Below are 20745 nucleotides of genomic sequence, written 5' to 3'. Positions count from 1 at the left end.
ACCATTTTTCCACTTGATCCCAAATTCCTTGATTCCATTTGCATCTAAGAAATGGTTATTAGTCTTTTAGCTTTGAATATGCTCCGTTAACAGACCTCTTGTACAGAGAAACTGTACAATCTGCCTTAACAAAGTTTCTCCTTCATCTCGGTCCTAAATGACCGAGCACTAATAGCCCAGATTTAGCTTCTCCAGCCTGAGAGAACCCTTTGTCACAATAAGATCTCTCATTCTTCTGATTGAACAACCCCCCTCTTCCCAGAACTTAATTTGTGTTGATTTAAGTGAATCTATGCTGGACTGATACCAGGACATGGAGTCAATTCGTAGAGTTACACAGCACAGAGACAGGCCCTTCAGCCCAACCTGTCCACTGCTGACCAAGGTGTCTACCAGAGCTAGACCTATTTGCCTGCATTTAGCTCAACTACATCTAAACCTTTTCTATCCATGAACCAGTCCAAATATCTTTTAAATGTTGTAATTGTACCACTTCCTCTGGCAGCTTGTTCCATATACCCACCACCCTCATTGTGATAAACTTGCACCTCAGGTCCCCTTTAAATCTTTTCCCTCTTCTTAACACCATGCCCTCTAGCTTTAGACTCCCCTACCTTGGGAAAACTCTGGACAATCCATCTTATCTATGCCCCTCATGATTTTATAAACCTCTGTAAGGTTACCTCTCAGCCTTCTTCACTCCAGGGAAAACAGTCCCAGCCTATCCAGTCTCTCTTCATAACTTAAGCCCTCCTGTCCTGGCAACATACTTGTGAATCTTTTCTGCACCCTCTCTAGCTTAATCACATCTTTCCTATAGTATGGCGACCAGAACTGTACACAATACTCCCAGTGTGTTCTCACAAAAGCCACATACAATTGCAGCTAAACAGTCATACTTTTACACCTCTACCCTTTGCAACTCTCTTTCAAGTTGTTATTTGTGGTATTTGAATGCTTGCTTTCTTTGTTTTGAGGGGAGGACTCACAAATCCCTCTGTACTTCCATGTTTAAATAATTCATCAGTTTTATTTACATGGTTTGACTTTAACAAATAATCGCCATAGTGGCTAAATTACTGGACGTCACCATTTTCAGGATTTGTTGGTTAAAACAGATACCCCAAACTGGGACGGTCCAGTCCAAAGCACTGCTGAATGCTGGATCCCTCAAGTAGTATTCCTAAGCACAGTTGACATTTGGGCAGAGTGTATATTGGAGAGCAGGGGGTGGGGATTTATAGGGGAGAAGTGAGAAGAGTGGAAGTTTGAGTGACTTAACAGAAAAATCACTCTGCTCCTCAACCATTGGCAGCTGGAGAATAGTAATAGGGCATTAAACACAGCCAATGTTTAAAAATTCAAGGCAATTTGACAGCTGCTGGTTTCTTGTAGGGAGCAGCACAGTCAGATTAGACCAGTGAAAGGGGAGGCGATGCAACAAATAATTTTAATTTCTACAGGAAAAGAGGGGAAATAATCCAAGTTAAGCAAGGCAGAAACCAGCAACAACTTGGGTAACAAAATAAACCTGGAATAAAAAGTTGGTACGAGTAATCATGATCATGAGATGCTTGATTGTCATTACCAATGTCTCTAGGCAGAAATCTGCCATCCTTTCCCCATATGACTCTTAAGTGGACACACAATCGACTCTTAACTACTCTCTCTAATGGCCCAGCAAGCCACTTAGTTCGGGGGTCAATTCAGGATGGATATTAAATGGTGACCTTGCCAGTAAGGTTGTCATGCGGTAAATATTTTCTCACATTTTGCTCCCATCTGCTACCTTCCTGTTTCTGTTTGGACCCCCTTACTGACTCCCATTTATATAATGCTCCCTTGATACTCCTTGAGATGTACTTTGAAGTGCTTTCAATATAGAAAAACAAGTTGGTATGTTTTAACCTTGGTGAAAGATACAAATCTCTGACTTTGGTGTCTTTTGTGTTAATGCTAAACTCCCCCTGAAATGGCTCAGATTAAATTTGCTTGATTAAATAGCTGTGGACATAACTGAAAACATACAGCTGAATTCTGGTATGTCAAGAATGTCACAGACCAGGGTTTGGAACAGACCAGAGACGGAAAAATATCCCCACATCCACTGGGTAGGATCAATAATGTTGTCCCATTTCTAAAATAAACTTCAATTTAAAACCAGATTAAAAGCTCAAACACTGTATAACCATATGGAAACTTTTAACTCCTTTTGTAATTGTATTTGCTTTTACTGATTTACTGGTTGACACTAATCATAGCAGGCAGGAACATAGTTTTGTGCATGTTTGTTTCTGTTGTTGCTGGTTTCTCCCTTGCTTAATTTAGACTATTTCCCCTCTTCATGTACAGATTAAAGCTATTTGTTGCTTTGTCACCCTGTCCCCCTTTTTTTTAACTGCTTTAATCTGATTGTTGCTCCCTGCGTGAAACCAGCAGCTGTCAAAGTGCTTTAAGTTTTGTTTTAAATCACTGAAAGTTACACCCTTCTTACCTCTACACTCCGCACTACTCCCTCTTCCCTCTTTTTTTCCTGGCTATCTCCCCTTTCAGCTCTTAATCCTGATGCAGGGTTTCAACCCAGAACATCGACAATTCCTTCCCCAACTCCACCCCCCCCCCCCCCCCCCCCACCAGACGCTGCTCAACCCACTGAATTCTTCCAGCAGATTGCTTCTTACTTACCCCTACCTAGTCCTCCACATACACCCTGCCCACATTTTGACTATGGTTAGGAATTCCACCTGGGAATCCACCGTTCTATAGCCCATTGGATTAGTGAACAGATTGAAGTATCTGTTTTAACCAACAAATCCTGAAAATGGTGACCTTCTGTATTGCTTGTATTTACCATTCCATATTTTTTGCAAATAGTTTACATGCGGATATTTGGCCTAGAGTGTTGGGATGTAGTGGAAAATCCACTGTATAACTTGCATTAAGTTGAGGAGTGATATGAGCTTTAATCAAATTGAATGCAAACTGGATAACCATAAATAGAAGGGCTCCATGCCTAGTTAATTGCCATTTAGTGTTTTAAAACCTGCTTGAACTCATTAGTTGAAAGCACATATTAATTTGTTCAAACTATGGCTTAATCTTGTATAAGTACTTGATAACTGGTAGAGTACTGAACATGCTAGTAAGTTGAAGTCCAGAGGACAATGAATTGCAAGAAAGAAATTGTTTAAAAATGGAAAATCAAAAATCATGCTGGAAATCTGAAATAAAAGCCAATGCTGGAAGTGCTCAGCAAGTCAGGTAACATCTGTGGAAAGAAATGGAGTTAACGTTTCAGGTTGGGTATCCTTCCCAGAATCGTTAAATGTGTGTATGAGGAGTTAATGAGTTTTCTAGTCTTTAGTGGCATTCTTTGTGCTGAAAGTATTGGTGGCTCAATGGAAACTTGGCATAAATGGGAAACTATCCTACTGATTTTTGAAAAGTTACATTCATTTTGTTGTCTTGATTTGTGCAGTCTCCTTTTTAAAGTCAGTTTTGACATATGGATTTTAAATGCTGTACTGTTGCATGTCATTGTGCATCTCTTGGCACGCAGCAGATTATCATGGGGTTTGCGTGTTCTTCATCTCTCACAAGCACTCATACTTGCCAATGAGCAATGGCAGCAAGTATTAGCAGGCAGCGCACTTCTAACATTGAAGCCAAACATACTAATCCTTGTTTAAAATCAATGCTTGCTCTTTTAAGTGGAAATCGTGTTTACAAACCCAACAGTCCAACTACTGAATTAGTATATGGCCCACTCTTTGGCAGCTATCCTATACTTCAGAGATGCATAGTGAAGTGAAAAAGGTGCTATCGTTTGACAATTTGCATACATCTGTTGGGGAATGAAAGTATGTTTTAAATTTACTGTCTAATGATTTAAATGGAAGTAAGGTAGGTAAGGGGGTGCAGTTTAAGATCTCCGGTTCTTGCAAATAAAATAATAAAATTACCTTTTTATAATTTTTAATTCAGTAAATTTCAGGGAATACCTAGATGGTCGTCTTGCTAAATTAACATTCCTGCGCTTAAGGTGCTTCTGTAATTGGTTGCAATGCCCATGATTAGAACAATGAAACTTCTATATAAGAACCAGAATAAGCAGGCAATTGGTCATATAGTTTGGCAGAAAAATAAGGAAAGAGTAAATGATACAGTTCTAAAGGATGTGCAGGGCAGTGGAACCTGAGTGCATTAATGTTTGGTAAAGCATTTCGGATACTGGGATCCATAAAAGCCATTATATTGAACTTGTACAATGGCTAGACCACAAATAGAATACAAGTCTAGCTGTCTACCTTTTGGAATGCATTTAAGGCCCTAGAGAAATTGTAGAAAAATTTATTAAAATGCTTCCAGTGTTGAAGGATTTAATCTGTAAGATCATTTAAGGAAGCTGGAGTTATTTTCATTGGAATAAAGGTCTGGGATCATTTGAAAAAGGTGTACAAGGTAGTCAGAGTCTTTTCCCCAGGGTGCAGATGTCAAATACTAGAGGGCATAGGTTTAAGGTGAGAGGAGGAAGGTTTAGAGCAGATTTATGAGGCCGGCTTTATACACAGAGTGGTAGCAGCATTAAAATTCACTGCCAGGGGAGGTGGTAGAAGCTGATACAACCACAATTAGGAGATATTTAGTCAGACACATGAACATTCAGGGACAGGTATAGAGACATGCCGGCAGATGGGGTTGGCATTGTGGTTGAAGCAAAAAGTCCTATTCTCTATGGTGTACTGTTCTATGTTCTGTAAGATCATTGGGTTCAGATGGGGTAAGTCGAAGAAAGCTGTTTCCATCAACACGTATTTCAAGTATTAATGGCCATAGATTTAAAATTGTATGCAAATGGAAACTTGAGAATTTAAAACTCAGGATCTCAAACTCATTAACTGTTTCTACCAATCTTACAAGCACTTGAGAATAATATTCAGGGCTAGGAGAAAGAGCAGGTGAATGGGTCTGAGAGACTGCTCTGCTTGGAGTTTGCACAACCTAATGGGCCAAATGACTGACTTTTGTGCTGCAGCAAGTTCTGTGATTTTATGAATTGGTGGGTAGGTCAAGCCCTCTCATGGGTGAATAGACTGCTAAAACTTGTTATCAGGGCAGAGAGAAGAATGTGGCTACCTGAACAAGGCACTGAAAAGAACCTTCCTTCTGTGCACAAGAATAATCTGGCTCTTCGAACAAAGGTACCTCCTTTAAGAGAAGAACTTTTGAAATGAGGGAGGGAGAATAAATCTTTTTTTTTGTGTCCAGCATTTAATTTGTATTCTGACTGAAGGATCACCAATACCTCTCTTGCCCCTCTAAGTAAGTCAAAGTGGAGTGTGTGTGTGTGTTATTAACCTATTAATGGTTGGTTCCTTATTGCTATGGGTCTGCCGTTAATAACAATTCCACCACTGTTGCACCTGCACATGAGTACATTTGTGCTTATGAACTACTTGCTCATAAATATTCCATACAGTAAGTAACAGTTTCAATTTGGCTAATTGACCAAATAATTTTAATGTGTTCAATTAAATTTCCTTGTGTTGTGCTAAACTCAGCATTGGTTTTATTAAATATAGGACATGGCTGGCAGTGAGTTATGAGCCAGTAATTCAGCTGAGCAGTTCAGGTAATGATTTAAACCAGGTGGGCAGTGCTTGGAGAAATTATAAACCACAATATTGAATTGCTGTCTTGTAATGCATTATCAGCTATTGGTTATTCATAATTGCATATTAGCCTATACTTGCTTGCTAGGTGAAAAGGACAATAAGATTGTGAAAGAAAATCTGAAACCATATTGCTTCATGAAATGTTACCAGCTTGTTTTGACTTGGAGGTTAAAAGCTAAATAAACTGCAGCCTAAATAATGAACAGTTTTTGATTTCCTGATCTTTAAGGCCCGGATGATTTCAGAATTCCCAGCAAAGATCCAGAACTGGTTGCTGCAAACAATTTTACAGCCTTGAAACTGCTACTTGGTATCTAGTTAATGCTTGAACAATTTCAGTTTTGCTTGTGGTGAGGGAAGAGGATGGTTATTGTTGGTTTCATTTGTATCTTTGTTAGCAGTCTGTCAGCTGAGATGCCGTCTGCCCCTGATCAATGTGAAAATTGAAAAATCAATCTATATTGTCAACAATTTTGTAAAATACCAGCAATTGATACTGTGAAATTTTGTACCTCCATTGATTACCTGTGTCTCCATTGATTATTTTATGCTGAGAATCTATTGGCAGCAGTGTCAGCCTGTGGGTTAGAGAATGGCAGGGAGGTGCTTAAACAGCAAACAGTCTAATGTATAGACAACAGAGTCAGATAAAATAGAAAACAAAAGCTGTTTGAGGATCAGAGGACACTGAACCTATGACAAACTGCTGTAACTTCTTCCAATGAAAGCAGATGGTTCTCCAGGAAATGCAGCAGGTAGGGGATAGTTGTATGCAAGTTGTGTGCAGAAAACCATCATGGTCACTTGCAGGTTGTTGTCACCAGACTTGATTGACAGGGTATTTGTCATTCATCTCCAGTCTGCTTAGGAGTAGTTTTGGCAAGATGTACAGCTTTTTTTTTGTTTTTTTTTATATATTTAAATATTGCCTAGCATAAAGGCTGTAGCTCTTCAGGAATGAGAAAAAAAACATAAAACATTATAGCACAGTACAGGCCCTTCAGTCCACGATGTTGTGGCGACATTTTATCCTGCTCTATCTATCTGACCCCTCCCTCCCACATAGCTCCTCGTTTCTCTATCATTCATGTGTCTATCTAAGAGTCTCTTAAATGTCCCTAATGTATCTGCCTCCACTACCTCTGCTGGCAGTGTATTCCATGCACCCACCACTCTCTGTGTAATTAAAAAAAACTTGCCTCTTGTATCCTCCCTATAACCTTCTTCCAGTAACCTTAAAATTATGCTCCCTCGCATGAGCCATTTTCGCCCTGGGGAAAATATCTCTGACTGTCCACTCGATCTATGCCTCTTATCATCATGTACACCTCTATCAAGTCACCTCTCATCCTCCTCCTCTCCAAAGAGAAAAGCCCTAGCTCGCTCAACCTATGAGATGGGAAAGATCAAGATAACTTTTATTTTGCAGTGACTACACCCCCATTTAATTGTTAGGATTGTACATTTTCAGATGCTAAAGAATCAAAACATTTGTTTCCTTTCTGTCAGTTGGCTACAGCAAATTTCATGGAACCGCTTCAAAAACCACAAGCAGTCAAGCTTTTGGGGACCCTGTGCCGTCAAGTTTATTTCTTATAACTTTTTTTAAGTAGCATCAGACAGTAAAGCAAGTAGTTTGAGGAATATTTGTCGATCCATCATACATAGTAATGTAAGAAATGTCCATGAAATTCAACAAAACTGGAGATGCTGGAAATCTGAGATAAAAACAGAAAATACTGGAAATACTCAGCAGGTCAGTCTGCATCTGAGGGAAGAGAAGCAGCTAAGATTTTAGGTCAAGGGTTCTCATGGATGCAGCCTGACCTGAGTATTTCCAGCATTTTTCTGTTTTTATTTCAGAAACCTAGCTATTGTTCTTGCCTGAAATGAATGCATTAGCATGTGTTTGTTCAGTTGCAACATTTTAATGTGATATGAAGCACACAATCCTTGTTGCATTCATGCTGTATTGGAAGTACATTTGAAGGAAGAGTACTTTAGCTGTAGAAATATCTAAGAGTCTCTTAAATGTCCCTAATGTATCTGCCTTCACCACCTCTGCAGGCAGTGCGTCCATGCACCCACCACTCTCTGTATAGGAAAAAAAACTTGCCTCTTAACTAGCTCAATAGCTTCTGCTCCTATTTCTTGTGTTCCAATAACTAACATAACAAAAATAACACCTATCATCTTCTGTTCATTTATACAGTGATAGTGACTGCATTTCAGATGCAATTAGGGAATAATTAAGGTTTAAGTTTCCCTAACAGTTGCAGCCCATATCTGGAATCCACGTACCAGAGATCCAGGCTGGAGCTGAACTGGGAGGCCTGGAAATGGATCTGGAATCCAATATCTTCAAAGCCCATATCTTCTGTGCCTCCCTACCTCCTATCCATCTCTGCACTCTGCCCTGCCACACACAACCTGCTTCCGTTCCTCTTGTCCCTTCATTCCCATAAGGACTCTCACTTCTATTCTTCTTGTGAACAACTCACTCAACCTTTGTATTCCTCTCATCTTCTTTGACCTGCTGTATCTTGCCTTGCCCCAAATGCTCTAATGTTTTTGCATTAATATTCCTTTTCTGCATACTTCCCTCAAAGATTTTTGTTTTCAAAACATTTACTTGGTTGGATATTTCTAACTTGAATGAGCCAGATGAAAGACAACATGGACTTACCCTCTGAGGTTGCTGAAGGTGTATTTCCAAATCGGAGTATGGCACACGGCCACTGCTGTAAGGTGGATGTAGCGCAGTTGGCTGAGGATGAGTTTCTAGCTGTGCTGTGCTTCTGTCTTTTTGCTATTCTGTTCTTACTCCTGATATATGACAGTTATAGAACACAGACATAAGCTTTAACAGCTGATTACTTTATTCCCCCGTCCCCCACTTTTGATACATGCATCCTATTAAAGGAAAAAAAATTACCTCAATAAATCTTATGAAATTTGTCATGTTTCAAAGCTATTTGAAGAAAGTTTACTAAACAGTGCTGGAAATTAAACAACATTCCACATGTCCAGTGAAGTGCTTGTGTATATACTTCTAAATTAATATATATATATATATATATATATATATATATATATATATCCCAACCAGACCAAATCCAGTTTCTTGCCAGACTGTGAGCAAAATTCTTAGTACAGTTTCTTTACAGGTCAAGATGGAGACCTGTAAACATGCCTTTTTTAAAGTGAAGGCATCAATAGTTTGTTTCATAAATGTAATCATTATTATAAAATGTATTTTAACTTTGATATCATCCAAGATCAGAAGCCCATTGGATGGAACATAGTGCCGTAATGACGTAGGGAGGTAGTCACAGGATCCACTGCAGAGATTTGCAAAAGCTTCTTCAACTGTACCATCAAACCAATCACATCTACTATATTAGAAGTGCAAAGGCAGTAGCCATGTGGGAACTGAAATCTATCAGTTCGGCTCCAAGGCATGCACCATCCTTCCTGTTATTAATTCATGGGCCTAAATTCTGCAATTCCTTCTGCCCATCTTGCAGGCAGTTAGGGATGGTGAATAAATCCTCTCTTACCAGGGTCTCCCATGTGCTCAGCCGAATAAAAAAGATGTCTTTGATTATTGTTTAAATTATTACTTTAAAAATGGTGACCTTTTTAATTTAGTACAGTGTTTTATAGGAACCTGCTGGCCAGATTATGCAATGCTAAGAAAACCTTAATGAGGACATGGAGGCATGTGTTGACTCAAACACAGTCAAACTAGTGACAACAAAGCCAAAGTGAGAGTTCTGTATCTAGATATTTATGTATTTCCATTATCTCTACTTTGAAATGTTATGCTGGGCTCTGGGTTATTTTACCAAGTAATTTATGTCCACTTTGAGCCATGTCAAAACTAGAACCTATATAAAATTTACTGCTTGTCAATTTTGACTCGTTTAATGCTTATTGAAAATATGAGAGTGTTTTGCCTCACTATACCATCCATATCCAAATGTGTAATGATGCGATTCTTGCTTTGAATAACTGATGAAAATGTAAATATTTCCACGTGGATATTAACCTTTTCGGGATGGAAGTGTTGGCGCTTCTAGTGGGATGGGAGGCAGAAGAATTCTTCAAGACTCTTTTGGTGCTAAATGGAAAAAGTTAATTTCATTTAATAAAATATAACATACTTGGACCTTTTTATTGGCAGAGGCAGCACACTGTATCTTGGACTGGTGAGATTTGCTTTTTAGTACCAACGCTGACATAACAATTCCTTTAAAGGAGACAATATTTGAAAGAAAATTTAATCCAGCCTGATTTTGCGTATACCTCGCTTGTGAGATCAACTTATTATTGCAAAGGCTAGAAAGTTATTAGGTGTGTGTTCTCCTGAAGAGTAATTAGTTCATCATTCTATTTCATAGAATTTGGAGTAAAACATATTTGCATCCTACATCAACAACATTTTCTGAGTTTCTGGTGGCCAACTACTGATCAATGGAGGTATACTGGACTAAATTAAATCAAGTATCCCTTTAGGAATGATAAATCACATTGCCTTCCCTCATCACTGGGTTCAAGTGCTGGAAAATCTACAACATAGGCTGGTGAATGAGCAGACATGACAGATGAATTTTAAACTTCAGAAGTTTGAAGTGATGTATTTTGGCAGAAAGCAGGAGAGATGATCTGACAAAATGGTACAGTTGTAAAGGGCATGCAGGAACAGAAGGACCTGGGTGTATGTGTGCATTAATCTTTGAAAGTGGAAAGGCATGATGAGAGACTAGTCAGTCAAGCAGATGGGATACTATGGTTTGTAAATGAAGGCACAGAGTATAAAAGCAATGAAGTTATGTTCAACCTGTATAAAACATCACAATTGCATTCAATTTTGGTCATTGCACTTTAGGATCTAGAGCAGGTGCAGAAATGATTTGAGTTGATAGAGGGAAGTTGTTCCCATTAGTGGATAGCTCAAGACCAAGGGCACAGATTTAATTTGTTAGGCATAAGATACAAAGAGGATATGAAAAAAGTCTTTTACTCAGAACAGTCAGGATTTAGATTCCACTGTCTCTGTGGGTGATGGAAATCAATTCAATTAGTTAGACAATGGAGAAAATAATATGCTGGTCTTTGGGGAAAGAGCAGAGGAATGGGATGATGGGATTGCCCTACCAAAAGCTGGTATTAACTTCAATAACTAAACAGCTATCTTCTGTGCTGCAACAATTCTGATTTTGTGTAGGCTGACTGCTGTTTTGGGAGATGATGTACAAGTGGATATGGAGAGTCCTTAACTAAGTGTACACATATACTTTGACTGAGGTAGAACCACTTCCCTTCGCCCCAACCCCACTACCACCCTGTAACACCATTTTTGTTTCTGGCAGCATCAATGTTTGCCTGCCAGGCCATCCACCCTATCTCTGATCCTTCAAGGTTGTTCTGTAATTTCTGTCAGTACTGTGGAATAAAAAGATCTTATTTTAAAATGTCAAAATTATATCTTGCTTTGACTGAAGTTGGATAGATGTACCAAGAGAAACATCTTGATGGGTTGATGAGCTTGTCTTTATAATGTATGAGAAACTGGTCGGACTAAATGAGCATATGTAGACTTTTGATGCTAATGACCAGAACAATAGATTGTCCTATAATCCATCAATACTTCCCATTGACCATTTTCTCCTGTGTTCTTTTTAAAGAAAATTCTACTGAAGACCCATCTGATTTAATGGAAACAACATCCGGTAATGCCACAGCTTTGTTTAATCTGTCATCAAATACAATGGGATTAGTTAAATCTACAGCAAGAACAACCAGTGGTAATACAGACCATGATACTGACCTGGACGGTTTTGTAGGTCTTTCTTCTATTCCAAAAAATGGAACTGTTTTTAATAATTCAGTGGAAAATTCAACTGTTAATGTTTTAACTCACAATGCAGAGATAAGTGAACTAACCAAAAAAAACGAAATGTCTACCAGTGTTACGGATGGAGCCCCTCAGGCAGGAAATGAAACACAACTTGGAGTTAGCAAACCGACTGTAAGATCTACGAACACCAGTAGTCTCGATACAAAATCAGTGTACAGTGCTGTTGACCCTAATGTGACTGAGAGAAATGGCCATCTCATGAAAACTGAACCTACTGTTGAAATGACAAGGATCCCACAGCAAATAGGGACAACTGGGAAAATATATGCAACTGCTCAAGAATCCGGGTCTGAAACCACAGTTGAGCCAAAGAACGTGTCTCTTGCAACATTTGCAGGGCATGAGGAATCGAAAGGTAAGAGCTTGTTCATTTGTAAATGTACATTGTTCATGTTAATGTCATCGTCAAGGCCACTTGTGTGCTGTGGATTCTTGGAGAAATAAGTTAAAACTTTATATTAAAATTGTAAAGGTGAAAATGTTGTGATTTGCACCATGAAAGCTTTCCTAAAATTAAGTCCAACAATTAATTAGCAGTTCTGAAGAGGTGGAGCACTGAAAGTGTTGGTACGTTGAATAGTGCGACTCCTCTTAAAACTATCAAGTTTGAGTAATGAAGCTCTCAAGTTATTTTCCCCTCCTGTGGTTGTGGAACAGGAGTATGCTGGCAGGCCCTTCCGGTTGGTCTACCATTCCATAAGATCATGGCTGTTCAGAATTTGGCCTTCCTTCCATTTTTTTTAATAAAACCTATTCTCCCCATAACCCTTGAAGCATCTTTAATCATAAAAAATCCATCTCAACCTTTGAGCATAATCAATAATAGCATCCACAATTGTCTGGGGAGGAATCTCCAAGGATTCACGGCTTTTAAAGAAGAAATTCCTCCTCCACTCAACCTTCAGTAGTCTACCATTTTCCTTGGATGATCCCTTCTCATTCTAGACCACCTCACCAAGTGAAACATCCTCAGAGCACTTATGCTGATAAGTACCTTAGTTTCATTTAAGGTTACATCTCATCCTTCTGAACTTCCAAAGGGTAGACTCATTTTGTTTATATAAGATAGTCGCTTCATTTCATGAAAATAAAAAAAAACCTGCAGATTCTGGAAAGCTAAAACAGTAAATGCTGGATATTCTCAGCAGGTCAGGTGATCTCTGTGGGAAGAGAAACAGTCAACGTTTCAGGCTGAAGACCTTTCATCTGAACTTAAAAGGAGACAGAAGCTTGTAAAACTGCAATAGACAATAGGAGCAGAAGTAGACCATTCGGCCCTTCGAGTCTGCACCACCATTTTGAGATCATGGCTGATCCTCAACAATCAATATCCTGTTGCTGCCTTGTCCCCATATCCCTTGATTCCCCTATCTATAAGAAACCTATCTAGCTCCTTCTTGAAAACGCCCAGAGAATTGGCCTCCACTGCCCTCTGAGGCAGTGCATTCCACAAATTCACAACCCTCTGGGAGAAGAAGTTTTCCTCACTTCTCTCATAAATGGCCTAGCCCTTATTCTTAAATCATGCCCCCTGGTCCTGGACTTCCCCAACATCTGGAACATATTTCCTGTCTCTATCTTGTCCAATCCCTTAATAATCCTGTATGTTTCAATCAGATCCCCTCTCAATCTTCTCAATTCCAGCGTGTACAATCCCAGTCTCTCAACCGCTCAGCATAAGACAGTCCCGACATCCCCGGAATTAACCTCGTAAACCTACGCTGCAAGCCCTCTATAGCCAGGATATGCTTCCTTAACCCTGGAGACCAAAACTGTACACAATACTCCAGGAGTGGTCTCACCAGGGCCCTGTACAAATGCGAAAGAATCTCTTTGCTTTTGTACTCAATTCCCCTTGTAATACAGGCCAACATTCCATTAGCCTTCATCACTGCCTGCTGCACTTGCTCATTCACTTTCAGTGATTGATGAGCAAGGACTCCTAGATTCCTTTGTATTTCCCCCTTACCTAACTCCACACCATTCAGATAATAATCCGCCTTCCTGTTCCTGCTCCCAAAGTGGATAACCTCAGACTTATCCACATTAAACTTCATCTGCCAAGTATCTGCCCACTTACCCAACCTATCCAAATCACCTTGAATTCTCCTAACTTCCTCTACACATGTCGCACTGCCACCCAACTTTGTATCATCAGCAAACTTGCTAATGTTATTCACAATGCCTTCATCTAAATCATCAACATAGATCGTAAACAGCTGTGGTCCCAGCACCGAGCCTTGTAGCACCCCACTAGTCACGGCCTGCCATTCTGAGAAACATCCATTCACCCCTACCCTTTGTTTCCTATCCGCCAACCAGTTTTCTATCCATGTTAATACCCACCCCCCAATTCCAAGAGCCCTAATTTTACCCACCAATCTCCTGTGCGGCACTTTATCAAATGCCTTCTGAAAGTCGAGGTATACAACATCCACTGAATCTCCCTCGTCTATTTTCCTGGTTACATCCTCAAAAAAACTCCAGTAGATTAGTCAAGCATGATTTGCCCTTGGTAAATCCATGTTGACTCGACCCAATCCTATCATTGCTATCCAAATATGCCGCTATTTCATCCTTAATAATGGACTCTAGCATCTTCCCCACCACAGATGTTAGGCTAACTGGACGATAGTTCCCCGTTTTCTCCCTCCCTCCTTTCTTAAAAAGTGGGATAACATTAGCCATTCTCCAATCCTCAGGAACTGTCCCCGAATCTAAGGAACATCGGAAAATGATCACCAATGCATCCACAATTTCTAGAGCCACCTCCTTTAGTACCCTGGGATGCAGACCATCTGGACCTGGGGATTTGTCAGTCTTCAGCCCCATTAGTCTACCCATCACCATTTCTTTCCTAATGTCAATCCACTTCAGTTCCTCTGTCACCCTCTGCCTTTCGTCCATCCTTACTTCTGGGAGATTTCTTACGTCTTCCCCGGTGAAGACAGATCCAAAGTACTTATTAAATTTGACTGCAAGGAGGATGGGGAAGGGCGATGTCTCTGATAGGGCAAAAGCAGGGTGATGATGGGGATACACTGTAAACAAGGTTATCTGGTCAGTGAGTGAATGGAGCAGTTAGGTATTGGGAACATGGACACAAGAACCCAGACAAAATAAATTGGGTGTTGCAAAACGCAGAGCATGAGGTCAAGCCCAGCAGGTCAGGCAGGGCATGCCCTCCGTTCCCAGAGAACAAAATACCAACTTGAGCTAATATTACAGATGGATGACTGATACTCACCAAGCACCCAATCTGTGTTTGGTTTATTCAGTGTAGAGAAGACTATATTGTGAACACTGAATGCAGGACACTAGAATGGAAGAAGTGCAACTGAATTGCTGCTTCACCTGGAAAGATTGTTTTGGGTCCCCGGATGGTGGGAAGGGGAGAGTCGATCGCTTTGAGGAACTCCTGGGTTCAGTCCGCAGGGGCGACCCTGAGCTTCCACTTTAATTCCTTATCTCACTCCCACTCTGATCTATTGGTCTGTGGCCTCCTGTACTGTCAACAGAAACTTAAAGAACAGCACCTCATTTTCTGTCTGGGTATATTGCAGCCTTCTGAACTCAATATTGAATTCTGCAACTTCAGATAACTTGATTTCTTTGTCTGTATTGGTCATCCATCTGTAATCGTAGCTAAGCTTGGGTTTTTTCCTTTTTCTGTATGGGAGTGGAGGACAAGCCTAGCCTGACCTCCTGCTCTGCATTTCACAACTCCCACATTCTTTTGTCTTGGTTCTTTTGTCTTCGCTGTCATCCTCCAACTGCTCCCATTCACTCAATGACGAGATAAACTTGTTTACAGTTTATTCCCATGGTCATCCCAGTTTTGCCCTATCAGAGCATTTCCCCTCCCCCACCCTCCCTGCAGCTTTTGTCTCTCTTTCAGTTCTGATGAAGAGTCTTCAACTTGAAATATTGACTGTGTATCAGCCTGCCCAGACCACTGATGCAGCCTGACCTGAGTGTTTCCAGCATTCTCTATTCTTTGGCTTCAGATTTCGGCATCTGCAGTTTTTTTAAAATTTTCATTTGTGGCTAAATCTTGTCCTTTTTTTTATTTTCTTTCTGTTAATCCTGTGTCCAAAGTCATATGTTGCCTTTGATCCCAGAGTCTGTATATTGCTCTCCACAGTCTCCCCTTCATTTATTCTGCTGGTCGCAGTCAAACACTTTTAATATTTGTTATACTCAATTTCTCTTTCATAAAATTGTGTACAGTCTGCCAATCATGTTGTGGTTTTATATATTTAAAAAAACCCTGCAGGAAATCTGATAGTCTAGTGTTCTATTGTAAGTACCGTAATGGTGGATTCCAACATTTTTCCAACAACTGACTTTAGGCTAATTGGTCGTCAGTACCCTGTTGTTTTTCTCTTGAACAGCAGTGTTAATATTTGTTGCTTTCCAATCAGCTGGCACCTTTCCAGAATCCAGGAAACATTGTAAAGTCACAAGCAATGCACCCACTACTCTTCAGCCTCCTCTTTTTAGAATCCTAGGTTGCAGGACATCGGACTTGGTCAGTTCTATGTCCCAATAGTTTGCCTAGTACTTCCTCTAATGATCTTTTTGCCCCTTGGTTATTTACTAATTTTTGGTATGCTTTTATTGTTGTTGTTTCTCACTCCATTAAATCCATCAATTTCAAACAATATTTTTAATTTTCGAAATGGCATGGGAGGTTGAAAACTTGGTTCATGGACCTGGTTATTTTGTGAAACTAGAAGTTTCTAACCTTCTACAGAGGTGTGGTTCTTCTAGTCAATTAGTGTTACTAGTTTGTACAAGATCCCTCTCATGGGCATGCCATCACTCTGTGTCTTACTGGTTTTGGACCAATAGTTTGGTTGTCCTCTGCTCTTGCATCGGTGTGACAGTGTACCATACCATAGAACCATGCAGCACAAAACAGGCCCTTCGGCCCACTATGTTGTGCTGTCCATCAAACCACCCTCACACTATCTAAATTAAAGAAATTTATGGTTGAAAACTAGGAGTGAAAGATGCCAGTGGGAGTGGTGTTAGGATTCCAAGAGAGACCAAAAATATGTGAGTTGTTCTGCAAGATGCTGTCATTGCTTGTCAAAATTTAACCTTGGTGATCAGTCTTGAAGTTTTGTTATCATATTAATGCAAAATATTTTCAATTAATAACTGAGACTCTGAGTTAATGTGACACTCAGCCACGCATATTGCTCGGTACCTGCCAGTGATCTGTTGTGCATCTGACTTGTGTTTTTGGGATTTACCCTATTTCTGAACACATTGAATTACTGCTGTCTTTTTCCATCAAGCTGGCACTTGGGTGGGAGAGAAGCTGCTCCCTCTGAATTAAGTAGATGTTCATGGATCCTAAAAAAGTATAAATTTTGTGTTTTCATTTCAGAATTGGCCAATGACACACTGACAGCAGAACCTGTAACTCTGCCAGTGCTGTCAACTTTGCAGGAATCCAAGACCACACCAAATACCGTGACACCCAGTGTCCCTGTAGGGATATCCACCACCATGGAAACCACACCCACCATCCGCCCCAGCCCCATCCACGCCACAGAAACAGTTGCCACAAGTCGGACATTCATCAACGAAGCAACCACATCATTTTCTGCACAGCAGAACAAGGACAATATTGTCAATGCCAAAAAGATGGTGAATGGTAGGTAATTTAGAAGCCAATCTGTTTCTTGAAGACGGTTATAATAAGTATAAACAGAGCATGGACTAAATGCCTTACTACTTCAATATGCTTTGTATTGTTAAACTTGCTAATTATTAGTATGGTTTTAGGAAATTCTGAAATTATATTTGAGGGGCTCTTGTGTGCTTCCTTGTGATGTTTTCGGTTTCCAGTTTGATGAGATAAATATGCTGTATCATGACTAAGTCCATTATCCACAGAAACATTTAGGAGAAGCAATCTGCTGGATTATTTAAAATGTCTTCTCATCTGCCCCCTATCCATAAAATAGATTAAGTACAACATTTTAGAAAAGGAACTTTGGTCACTTGAACCTGTTCTTTATTTTCCTTCTGTAGTATACAGTACATGTGTGTATTCTAAATTTACTTGGTCTCCTAGGCACACTTTATGAAGCTTAGGAGGTTGGGTTAACTTTGCAAGCTGTACTATCTTCAAGAAGTGCCATAGCGCAGCTGGCTGTCTTGGGTTCCCAGCTGCTGCTTGGGAATATCTGATAAGAATGGCCAATCAGTCATTTCAGTTTTTCATTAGTTAATGGCTGATTATAACCCTGATTCTATTCAGCTAACTCCTCATCTGTTGATAATGGGATAGAAATACTGGTTTTCCCTTCCAAGTCAAATCGTTAACTCTGCCTCACACGGATCTCTCCTCGCATCCTCCATGCTGTTTTACAGAAACATCATCCAGAAACACATTGGCCCACATTTTACTGTTTTTTTTTGCTGGTGGTCCACACTGAACAATTCTTGGCTGAACTGCCAGGAAGTTCCAGGGTTTCTGAACTTGGGGGCCAACCTTTTGCCATCCTCTTCCTGGCTGTGCTCAGTTGCTGGAGTCTAGTGGCAGATCAGGACCTCACACCAGCTTTTATGCTGGAGAATCTACTCTCACCAGGTTAGACCTGGCAGAGGACTTAAGCCTATTCAACTGAATGGGATTTTAAAAGCTTATGGAACTGCAAGATATCGAGAATGGCTTTCTGACTCTTGATGAAGGGGGATTGGGCTGTTTGTAATGGCAAGCCAATAAATTAATAATGTTAATTAGTGCTGTGGAGGAAATCAGAATCTTATTTGTTCTCAAGCTATTCCAATAAAATTATTATTTTCTTCTTTGCAGGAAGCCAATTTCTAATCTAAGCCAAACAAAATGGACCCACTGGTTATAGGAATGATTACAGTTTTCTTCATAATAATCGGAATCGTTTCACTTCTTGGGTATCTGAAGTATCGGCAGCGAATCAACCAACCGGAATTTAGGCGCCTTCATGAGCTTCCAATGGTAAGAAAGCTAAGGAAACTTAACAGTTCTGGCATTGCAATTCTTGTTTTCAATGTTTTTTTGTAACATAATTACCCATTTGCCAAAGTAAAGTGTCCTTTCACTTCTGTACATTTGTTCATTTTCACACTATAATTATTTTATAATTGTAACCTAGTACCATTGAAATGCTATGCTTTGGTGATGAACTAATCATTTGATCAGAGTTGATCTGCTGTATTTTCTCCAATCAGGAGGTAGGTGAACATCGTTTGAGGCAGAATTGTTGGAAAGATGTATTGATTATATACCAAGTGTAATCCAATTTAAATATGCTGGTTTGAGAAGGGAACATCCTACAGTAATTAGACTGTAGCACATTTTGTAACTTGTGATGTTAAGCATTATTTTCTATGTCTCTTAATGATCTGTACTGCAAATATTTGCCGTGCCTGTAATTGTTTGTGTTTGTGCCAATTGGTGCCCTGATGTAGTTTTGCTGAATGAGTTGGAGGGCATCGTATTTACACCAAGTCTGGACTACAGAAATGCCACTTAACATTGGCTGCTGCACTGCCAGTCTGCCCATGGACTCAAGTGGAGGATGTTACTAAAGATCCTATCCTCCATCTTGGACTCTGTTTCCTTTTGCCCTACAAACAAGCAAATGACAGATTTTCTTGTAATGCCCTTCTCCAGAGTCCCAGGCCCCTGTTTGGCCTTCATCCTCCCAGTAGGACCCATGAGCTCCCTCCTTTATGTGCACCAGCAATATGGGAAAGCTGGATCCCGACTCAGCAGCCAGAACTCTGTACAAATGCCTGGTGTTGCTTTCCTTGTAAGGGATGGATGGAGATTCACCTTTGTATAAGGCAATGTGGCAGTTGGCAGAAACTGGGAGATGTGTCATCAACAGTTCTGTCCTGTTGTTTGCTTTTGTTGTGGATTTTTATTTGCCAATTTCCTGCTGCAGCAGAACCTCAGTGGAATTTCCAGTCCCCCTCAGCATCATGCAGAGTTCCTAGAAGTGTCATATTAACTTCCTGTAATACTTCCTTGGAGCATAGGAGGCTGAGGAGTGACCTTACTGAGTTTATAAAATAATGAGGGGCATAGATAAAGTGAATAGTCACGGTCTTTCTCCCCAGGGTAGGGGAGTCTAAAACTAGAGGGTATGGATTTATGGTGAGAGGGGAAAGGTTTAAAAGGGACCTGAGGGGCAACTTTTTCACACACTGGGTGGTGGATATTTGGAACAAGTTGCCAGACAAAGCGGTAGAACGAGGTACAATTACAACATTGAAAGACTTTTGGACAGGTACGTGGATAGGAAAGGTTTAAAAGGATATGGAGCAAATGCAGGCAAATGGGACTAGTTCAAGTCGCGACTTGGTCAGCATGGATGAGTTGGGTTGAAGGACCTTTTTCTGTGTTGTATAACTCTATGACTTTGACATTTTCACTATAATGGTCCTGATTGTGTGACGAGACATGCCACTCCCATTATAATCTGGCATGTCTTTAAACTCAATTAAAGCAACAGCTTCCAAGAAGACAATGATTTTGAAAATCTGAATCACTTTCTACATTAGTTTGTTAGAATGCCAGCAGGGCTAGATTTAATGGTATAAAAACCTACTAGTACCAGAGAGAAGACTATGCTGGTTATTATGTTAAGATTGGTGAATGAAATACATGTATTGTCTGTTTTGTCTAAAGCACATTTCTTAATTGTGGCTGTGTTGTCTGAAGCCCATCTTTGATGGTGTTAGAATCTGAGCATAACTCTGGTAGGGAATTATTTGCTAGATCTTTGTGCCAATAAGCTCTTCATTTAGAATGTCCCTGCTGTGCAATAGCAGTGATGCTGAAGGCAATTGTGCAGCTGGTGGAGCTGCTGCCTCACTGCCTCCAGCATCCTGGGTTCAGTCCTCTCCTCTGGTGCTGTGTGTGTGTGTGAAGTTTGCAAGTTCTCTCTGTGAGATTACATGGGTTTCCTCCTGATATTCTCTCCTATCCCAAAAATGTGCAGATTGGTAAATTAATTTGTCATTTGTTAATTGCTCCAGGTGTGCAGTTGAGTGGTAGAATGTGGGGGGAGTTGATGTCAATGTGAGGGGAATAAAATGGGATTAGTATGTACAGGTCCTTGATGGTCAGCACAGACTCGG

The 20745-nt window shown here is 40.2% G+C and overlaps 1 protein-coding gene across 1 annotated transcript in view; it reads left to right on the top strand.

Moving 5' to 3' along the window:
• The window catches only part of LOC127568554 (uncharacterized), a 54189-nt gene that overhangs the window by 30134 nt on the left and 3310 nt on the right, over positions 1-20745 (top strand). The window contains exons 2-4 of the mRNA XM_052012440.1: positions 11366-11953; positions 16997-17267; positions 18434-18595. Of these exons, the coding sequence (XP_051868400.1) occupies positions 11366-11953; positions 16997-17267; positions 18434-18482 (908 nt within the window). The 3' untranslated portion in view covers positions 18483-18595. The remainder of the gene's footprint in view (positions 1-11365; positions 11954-16996; positions 17268-18433; positions 18596-20745) is intronic.

Source organism: Pristis pectinata, chromosome 3 (genome assembly GCF_009764475.1).
Source record: "Pristis pectinata isolate sPriPec2 chromosome 3, sPriPec2.1.pri, whole genome shotgun sequence".
Taxonomy (NCBI): domain Eukaryota; kingdom Metazoa; phylum Chordata; class Chondrichthyes; order Rhinopristiformes; family Pristidae; genus Pristis; species Pristis pectinata.
Note: the sequence above shows the minus strand (reverse complement) of the source record. Positions and strands in the feature narration are given on the sequence as shown.